The sequence below is a fragment of the Chenopodium quinoa genome, unplaced genomic scaffold (assembly GCF_001683475.1).
Source record: "Chenopodium quinoa cultivar QQ74 unplaced genomic scaffold, ASM168347v1, whole genome shotgun sequence".
NCBI classification, from domain to species: Eukaryota; Viridiplantae; Streptophyta; class Magnoliopsida; order Caryophyllales; family Amaranthaceae; genus Chenopodium; species Chenopodium quinoa.
Genome location: NW_018742390.1, coordinates 211,814 through 221,137, shown reverse-complemented (window position 1 = coordinate 221,137; position 9,324 = coordinate 211,814). Strand labels below are relative to the sequence as shown.

The following is a 9,324-nucleotide window of genomic DNA, read 5'->3' as shown; positions in this document are numbered from 1 at the left end:
GCTGGTTTGGATCAAGAGTTGCAAGACAAACTTGAAGGTTACACCAATTTAACCTTTGCTGAAGCTTGCAAACTTGTGATCAAGTTTGATTCAAAAAGGAAGAAGAAGAAGCCGATTGTCACCCCTCAAGTGGCACGAAAACCAACCTTTCCTATCAAGGATTGTTCTTCTTTTGTCAAAGCCAACGATCCACCTAAGAAGGACAAGAAAGATTTCAAAATAAGTGACATTGTTTGTTACAAGTGCGGAGGAAGGGGTCATTTTAAGAAGGATTGTCAAAATTCAAGAGCTTTGACCATGCAAGAGGTAAAGCTTATTGCTAACCAAACTATCAATTGGGAGGATTTCGAGGTTGAAGAAGTGGAGGACGTGATTTCTACTGAAGGGGACGAGGAGGAAGAGCAATGTTTCGCCGAAGAAGAGACCAAAACAAGTCTGGTTGTGAGAAGGGCGTTGCAAGCTCACGTTGAGGAACCCTTAGCACCACAAAGGCAACATATTTTCATCACCAAGTGCAAGATTAAAGGCGAGGTATGTGATTTAATTGTTGATGGTGGTAGTGAGGCAAACACAGTTTCCAAAACCTTGATAACTAGGCTTGGTCTTACAACTACAAATCACCCACATCCTTATAAGTGGAGTTGGTTGGACTCTAGTTCTAGCACGGGGGTTAGGAAACAATGCATGATTAGTTTTTCTATTGGGTCTTATCATGATACTCAACTGTGTGATGTTGTGTCTATGGATGCTTGTCATATTTTGCTTGGTAGACCTTGGCAAACTACTCGAAAATCTCAACATGATGGGTACCATAACACTTACACTATAACTCACCAAGGAAAACAAAAAAAGTTGCACCCCTTACCACCCCCACGGTTTTCACAAAATCCTAAACAATCAAAGGAGGTGTCATTGCTTACCCTTAAGGAATTTGAAAGGGAAATTGATGGTAAGGATGAATTATACTTGTTGTACTCTAAAGAGGTCCACGAAAATTTTGTGAGTCAAAACCCCAAATTGGCTCAATTGATTAAGGATTTTGAGGATGTTTTTCTTGATGAGTTACCTAAAGGGTTACCACCTTTGAGGGGAATTGAACATCAAATTGACCTCATTCCCGGTGCTCCTTTACCTAACAAACCTGCCTATAGGTGTAATCCCTTGGAAACTAAGGAATTGCAACGTCAAATTGAGGAGTTGATGAGTATGGGGTATGTACGTGAGTCTATGAGTCCGTGTGTTGTTCCTGCTCTTTTGGTCCCTAAAAAGGATGGTACATGGCGTATGTGTATTGATAGTAGGGCTGTTAACAATATTACTATCAAGTACAGGTTTCCAATTCCAAGGCTAGATGACATGCTTGATGAACTGAGTGGCTCGAAGGTGTTTTCAAAAGTTGATTTGAGAAGTGGTTATCATCAAATTCGGATGAGAGAAGGAGATGAATGGAAGACCGCTTTCAAAACCAAGCACGGTTTGTATGAGTGGCTCGTGATGCCATTTGGACTCACCAACGCACCTAGCACTTTCATGAGGTTGATGAACGAGGTGTTGCGGCCTTTCCTTGGCAAGTTCGTGGTGGTGTAATTTGATGATATCCTTACCTATAGCAAAAGTGGGGACGAACATTTGATAGATTTATTTAAAGTTTTCACTGTTTTGAGAGAACAAAAATTGTATGGAAAACTTGAAAAATGTAATTTTATGCTATATGAGATCACTTTTCTTGGTTACATTATTTCAGGTGAAGGTGTGAAAGTTGATCCTAGCAAGGTTGAGGCTATTCAATCATGGCCTAGCCCAAAGACACTCACGGAGGTCCGTTCTTTCCATGGATTAGCTTCCTTTTATAGGAGGTTCATTTGCAATTTTAGCACTCTCATAGCCCCTATCACCGAGTGCACAAAGAAGGGCTCATTTGAGTGGACTCCTCAAGCTCAAAAGGCGTTTGAAGTAATCAAAGAGAAAATGTGCAATACACCTATCCTAGCACTTCCAGATTTTTCAAAACCATTTGAAGTTAAGTTTGATGCAAGTGGAAAGGGGATTGGTGTCGTGTTGATTCAAGAAGGGCGTCCTATTGCCTACTTTAGTGAGAAATTGAGGCAAGGCAAGCTGAATTATTCCACCTATGACAAGGAGTTCTATGCAATGGTGCGAGCTTTGGATCATTGGTCACATTACTTGAGACCACAACCATTCATACTTCATTCTGACCATGAATCTTTGAGGTTCATCCATGGCCAAAAGAAGTTGAGTTCGAGGCATGCAAAGTGGGTGGAATTCTTGCAAACATTTAACTTTTCATCCAAGTACAAGAATGGAAAGGCGAATGTTGTTGCGGATGCCTTATCTCGAAGGCATACTTTACTTGGAGTCGTTGAGGCTAAAGTCCTTGGGTTCGAATTGATCAAAGAATACTACAAGGAAGATGATGATTTCAAGGTCATTTTGGAGAAATGCGTGAATGGAATTTATGATTTATTTTCCTTACAAAATGATTTTCTTTTTAAGGGAAATAGGTTATGCATTCCTAAATGTCCAATTCGAAGCTTGTTGATTCATGAAGCGCATGGAGGAGGTCTAGCAGGCCATTTCGGAGTTCAAAAGACTATGGAGCTTCTTCAAGCTCACTTTTATTGGCCTAACATGCTATTTATTGTTCACCATGTTGTAGCTCGTTGCTCTACTTGTCAAAGGGCAAATATGGTGTTTCACAAGGGTCTTTACAAGCCATTTCCAATTCCGGAGAGACCTTGGGAAGACATAAGCATGGATTTCATTGTGGCTTTACCTAGAACTCAAAGAGGTAAGGACTCAATCATGGTGGTGGTTGATCGCTTTTCAAAGATGGCTCACTTTGTCCCTTGTCATAAAACCGAGGATGCTATGAAGGTGGCGAAATTGTATTTTGATGAGATTGTTCGTTTCCATGGAGTCCCACGCACCATTGTTTCAGATCGAGATACAAAGTTCCTAAGTCATTTTTGGAAGTCTTTGTGGCGTCTTATGGGAACCAAGTTGCTGTTTTCTACCTCACATCACCCCCAAACCGATGGCCAAACCGAGGTGGTGAATAGGGTGCTAGGTTCTTTGCTTAGGACCTTGGTTAGTAAGAGCACCAAAGATTGGGATGTCAAGCTCGCTCATGCCGAGTTTGCTTACAATAGAACTCCTAGTGCTACTACAAAGTATTCTCCTTTTGAAGTAGTCTATGGTTCTAATCCCTAATTTCCAATTGATCTCATAGCTTTGCCTCAAGACAAGTTCGTGCATGGAGGTGCCAAGGAACAAGCCGAGTTCATGGTCAAAATCCACAAAGAAGTGAGGAAGAACATCGAGAAGGCTAATGAAATCTATAAGAAGCAAGCCAACAAGAGAGTCAAAAACGTGAGAAGCTTTGAAGTTGGTGACTTAGTGTGGATCTACATGAGGAAGGAAAGGTTTCCCAATCAAAGGAAGAACAAGCTCATGCCACGAGCCGAGGGTCTATTTGAGATAGTGGAAAAGATCAATGACAATGCCTACAAGGTAGATTTGGGAGGAAAGTATGGTGTCTCAAGAACATTCAATGTGGGGGATCTAGCACCGTACTATAATGATGAAGAATTGAGGGCAATTCCCTTTGAAGAAGGGGAGGATGACCAAAGTGGTCAAGGTTCGAATATTCCAGTCCAAGAGTCGAACGTTAGGGAATTGATTTTGTCCAAGTCTTTCTTCGATGCTACTCCTATGGATTTTGGCGTGCACGGTCCATATAATTCCTCAAATGGTTGCACCGTATTGAGCGTGACTAATTACCTCAATAATGGGGGAATGTAGGCTGATTTAATGCATACTTTAAGGAGAGTTTCAAGCTGGTTTTTATTCACATTTAAGTGTTATCATTGGGGGGGGTTTTTTTTGCTGGTTTAATTTCGTAATAAAGGAGCTTGAATGAAGGCTTAATTGGGAGGTTACAAAGGCGCATTTCAAGGCTACTTTGGAGGACGAATTTGGGCAGCATTTTGGAGTCAATTTGCTGAACGTTTTGGGAGTTATTCTTCCCTTATTTTAAGCTATTCTTCCCTTGTTTTAAGCTCCCTTAATTAGAGAAATAATTAGTTGTAATGGGGATTATTTTGGACGGTTATGAGCCACTTAATCTACCCTTATTTTCAGCTTTGTTATTTCTGATTTATTGTTTATTTTAGCTAAGTGTAGTGGCAATTAAATGATGTACTAAAAGCTATAAATAGCATGCTAATGATCAATGAAAGGCATTCAGAAAATTTGCCAAAACACACGAGTGTATGATCTAAATTTGGCTTGTGCTAGTCAGGTTTATTTTCCAAATTTGAGAGTTACCTCAATTTGAAGAGTTTGTGTTTTAGTGAGAGTTCCTAAGACTTAAACTGGTAGTTGTCGAATAGGTGAGAGTTCCCTAATCACTACTACACCTAAACAAGTGAGTGAGTGTTCCTCATTGTTATATCCTCAAGTTAAGGGTGAGAGTTCCCCTAAACCTTCTTAATTACTCCACATTGATACTTCTAAATTAAACTAAACACAACACGCATTCTAGACCATTTGTAAACAAGTTTCTCACCTTGCTTACACATCAGTTTCTTACTCAGTTATGATCAATGGTTACCCTTCTGCTCCTTTTCAAGCAAGAAAAGGATTAAGGCAAGGTGATCCTATGTCTCCTTTTCTTTTTGCTTTATGTATGGAATATCTGTCTAGTTGTCTGTAGGATATGACTAAGGATCCAAATTTTAACTTTCATCCTAGGTGTGAAAAACTTGGGATTACTCATTTCATGTTTGTAGATGATCTTCTCTTATTTGCTAGAGCTGATTTGGATTCTGTTAAGTTGCTTTTCATGGCTTTCCAGAAATTTTCTATGGCTTCAGGCTTATGTGCAAATCTGGATAAAAGTGATGCCTATTTTGGAGGTATATCAGATCAAGAGAGATGTGAGCTTCAGCAGGTCCTTGGGATGGCTAATGGTAATCTTCTATTTAGGTATCTTGGTGTGCCCCTTTCCTCAAAAAAACTCACTATTTCTGATTGCAGGCCTTTAATTGAAAGGGTCACAGGTAGAATTGACACTTGGGCTACTAAACACTTATCTTATGCTGGTATATTGCAATTAGTTAAGAGTGTCCTCTTTGGAATTCAAGATTTTTGGGCTCAGATCTTTGTGTTGCCAAAGAAAATTATCAGAGAAATGGAGTCCAGATTCAGATGTTTCCTTTGGTCTGGGAAAAGTAACCCCACAAAGAAAGCTTTAGTGGCTTGGAGATTTATGTGCTTACCTAAGACTTGTGGTGGCTGGAACATAAATTCTTTAGAAGATTGGAACAAAGTTGCTGTCACTAAGGTGCTTTGGGATCTGGCTAGTAAATCTGACAATCTTTGGGTAAAATGGGTTCACATCTACTATTTTGCTGGTAAGAATTTGTGGACTGCTCCTATTCCTAAAAAGGCTTCTTGGATTTTGAAAAAGATCCTTGCTTCTAGAGATATTGTGAACAACATAGTGGATGGTCAAATGTTACTGTAAATGGTAAAATGCAGATTAAGAAGCTCTACAGTATCATTAAGCCTCAGGGTCTCAAAGTTTCCTGGAAGAGAATCATTTGCAATAACCAAGCTTCTCCAAAAAGTATTTTTATCACCTGACTTGTTGTGTTGGGCACACTTGTTATTAAGGACAGACTTCTAGTCTGGCAAATTCATTGTGACCCTTATTGTTTCTTCTGTGCTGATGCAAATGAAACTGTGAACCATTTATTTTTTGACTGCAGTTACTCTAAAGTAATCAAGGCTTCAATGTTATACGCTCTTGGTTTCACTAGGTCTGTTCTTAGTTTTACTGATGAACTGCAATGGATTATAAAGTATTGTAGGAAGACTAATGTCAGAAGTAAGCTTATTGTGATGTGCTTCTCTGAGGCTGACTATAATATATGGATGTAGAGGAATGCTCTGATGTTTACAGGCAACTGCAAACCAACTTCTGAGTTGATTAGGGAGATTATTTTTCTTGTTGCTTGCAGATGTAATAGCTCAGATAGATATATGTTGTATTCGGTTTAGTTGTGTTGTCCTTAGTACCCTTCCTAGAAGGTGCCTGAGTCCTTGAGTTCAGTTAGTGTTTCTGGTTCTTCCTAGAACCCTTCCTAGAAGGTGGTAGGTTTGAACTGGAAACTGTTTTATTTTGGTGTTTGTTTGGCCTTGTTGGGCTCTGTGGTGGTTTGGCTGTTACAGCTTAGCTATTGTGTAAGTTGTAATCTTTCTCTTTGGTAATAAAATTTCTATTTACCAAAAAAAAAAGCTTTTTGAATCAAATAAAAGTTAAACACATTCACACAAAGCTTTTAGAGTCAAATGAAAGACAAATGCATTTAAAAAACTAATTCAATCTAATGAAAACACATTTAAACAAAGGTTTTTTAATCACATGAAAGTCAAACAAATTCAATCAAATCTTTTTTAATAAAAAAAAAGTAAAACACATTAAAACAAAGCTTTTTGAATCAAATGAAAGTCAAACATATTAAAACAAAGATTTTTGAATCAAATGAATCAAACACATTCAAACAAATCTTTTTGAATTAAATGAAAGTCAAACACAATCAAACAAAGCATTTTGAATCAAATGAAAGTCAAATGCATTCAACAAAGCTAACTGGATCAAAAGAAAGTCAAACACATTCAAACAAAGCTTTTTGAATCAAATAAAAGTGAAACACATTCAAACAAAGCTTTTTAAATCGAATGAAAGTCAAATGCATTCAACGAACTTATTGAATCAAGTGAAAGTCAAACCAATTCAAAAAAAGCTTTTTGAATCAAATGAAAGTCAAACAAACTCAAACAAATCTTTTTAAATCAAATGAAATTCAAACACATTCAAACAAGCTTTTTGAATCAAATTTAAGTCAAACACATTCAAAAACAGATTTTTAAATAAAATAAAAGTCAAACATATTCAAACAAAGCTTTTTAAATCAAATGAATCAAACACATTCAAACAAAGCTTTTTAAATCAAATGGAAGTTAAATAAATTTAAACAAAGCTTTTTTAATCGAATAAGAGACAAATGCATTCAACGAAACTAATTGAATCAAATGAAAGTCAAACACATTTGAACAAAGCTTTTTGAATTAAATAAAATTCGAACATATTTAAACAAAGAGCTTTCAATCAAATAAAAGTCAATCATATTCAAACAAATCTTTTTGAATCGAATGAAAGTAAAACGCATTCAAACAAAGCTTTTTGAATTGAATGAAAGTCAAACACATTCAAACAAAGCTTCTTGAATCAAATAAATCATAAAATTATTCAAACAAAGCTTTTTGAATCAAATGAAAGTTAAACATATTCAAACAAAGCTTTTTCAATCAAATGAAAGTTAAACACATTCAAACAAAGATTTTTGAATAAAATGAAAGTCAAACGCATTTAAACAAAGTTTTTTAAATTAAATGAATGTCAATCACATTCAAACAAACCTTTTTGTATCAAAACTTAAACACTTTCAATAAAATCTTCTTGAATTGAATGAAAGACATACACATTTAAACAAAGCATTTTAAATCAAATGAAAGTCAAACACATTCACACAAAAGCTTTTTGAATTAAATGAAAGTCAAAGAAAATCAAACAATGCTTTTCGAATCAAATTAAAGTGAAATGCGTTTAAAAAAGATAACTAAATCAAATGAAAATCAAACACATTAAAAAAAAGTTGTTTGATTCAAAGGAAAGCTAAACACATTCAAATAAAGTTTTTACAATTGAATGAAAGTAAAACACATTTAAACAAAGCATTTTGAGTCTAACGAAAGTTAAACACATTTAAACAAATCTTTTTGAATTAAATGAAAGTCAAACACATTCAAACAAATCATTTTGAATCAAATGAAAGTCAAACACATTCAAACAAACTTTTTAAATGAAATGAAAGTTAAACACATTCAAACAAAGCTTTTTGAATCAATTAAAAGTCAAACACATTCAAACAAAGCTCTTTGAATCAAATGAAAGTTAAACCCTTTCAAAACAAAGCTTATTGAATCAAATGAAAAGTCAAACAAATTCGAACAAATCTTTTTAAATCAAATAAATTTCAAACACATTCAAACAAAGCTGTTTAAATCAAATGAAAGTGAAACACATTCAAATAAAACTTTTTAAATCAAATGAAAGTTAAACACATTCAAACAAACCTTTTTTAATCAAATGAAAGTCAAATACATTACAACAAAGCATTTATAATCAAATGAAAATGAAACATATTCAAACAAATGTTTTTTATTCAAATGGATCAAACGCATTCAGACAAAGTTTTTTTAATAAAATGAAAGTGAAACACATTCAAACAAAGCTCTTTGAATTAAATGAAAGTAAAACCTATTCAAAATAAACTTTTTGAATCAAATGAAAGTCAAACACATTCAAATAAAGCATTTTGAATCAAATGAAAGTCAAATGCGTTCAACGAACCAATTGAATCAAATGAAAGTCAAACACATTCAAACAAAGGTTTTTAAATAAATTGAAAGTCAAACACAATAAAACAAAGTTTTTTAAATCAAATGAATGTTAAATACATTTTAACAAGCTTTTTGAATATAATTAAAGTCAAACACATTCAAAAAAAGGTTTTTAAATCAAATGATAGTCAAACATATTCAACCAAAGCTTTTTGAATCAAATGAATCAAACACATTCAAACAAAGATTTTTGAATCAAATGGAAGTTAAACACATTTAAACAAAGCTTTTTTAATCGAATAAAAGTCAAATGCATTCAACGAAACTAATTGAATCAAACGAAAGTCAAACACATTCAAACAAAGCTTTTTAAATTAAATGAAGTTCGAACACATTCAAACAAAGCGCTTTGAATCAAATAAAAGTTAATCATATTCAAACAAATATTTTTTAATCGAATGTAAGTAAAACATATTCAAACAAAGCTTTTTTAGTCAAACACATTTAAACAAAGCATATTGAATAAATTGGATTGAAATGCATTCAACAAAGCTAACTAAACAAAATGAAAGTTAAACACATTCTAATAAAGCTTTTACAATTGAATGAAAGTAAAACACATTTAAAACAAAGCTTTTTGAATCAAATTAAAGTCAAACACATTTAAACAAATCTTTTTAAATTTAATGAAGTCAAACACATTCAAACAAATATTTTTGAATCAAATAAAAGTCAAACACATTCAAACGAAGCTTTTTAAATCACATGAAAGTTAAACACATTCAAACAAAGCTTTTAGAATCAAATGAAAGTCAAACATATTCAAACAAAGCT

At 34.4% G+C, this 9,324-nt stretch overlaps 1 protein-coding gene across 1 annotated transcript; it reads left to right on the top strand.

Annotated features, from left to right (window-relative positions):
- Positions 1–4,738: 4,738 nt before the first annotated feature.
- On the top strand, positions 4,739–5,964 carry LOC110699537. The gene is made up of 2 exons (XM_021877030.1): positions 4,739–5,544; positions 5,793–5,964. Exons 1-2 carry the CDS (start codon positions 4,739–4,741, stop codon positions 5,962–5,964), a joined length of 978 nt encoding a protein of 325 aa, XP_021732722.1.
- Positions 5,965–9,324: the final 3,360 nt, after the last annotated feature.

Coding starts and splice junctions, on each gene's coding strand:
- LOC110699537 (XM_021877030.1), top strand. CDS start 4,739: ATGACTAAGGATCCAAATTTTAACTTTCATCCTAGGTGTGAAAAACTT. Junction 5,545..5,792: donor GTGGATGGTCAAATGTTACT/GTAAATGGTAAA, acceptor TTTTGACTGCAG/TTACTCTAAAGTAATCAAGG.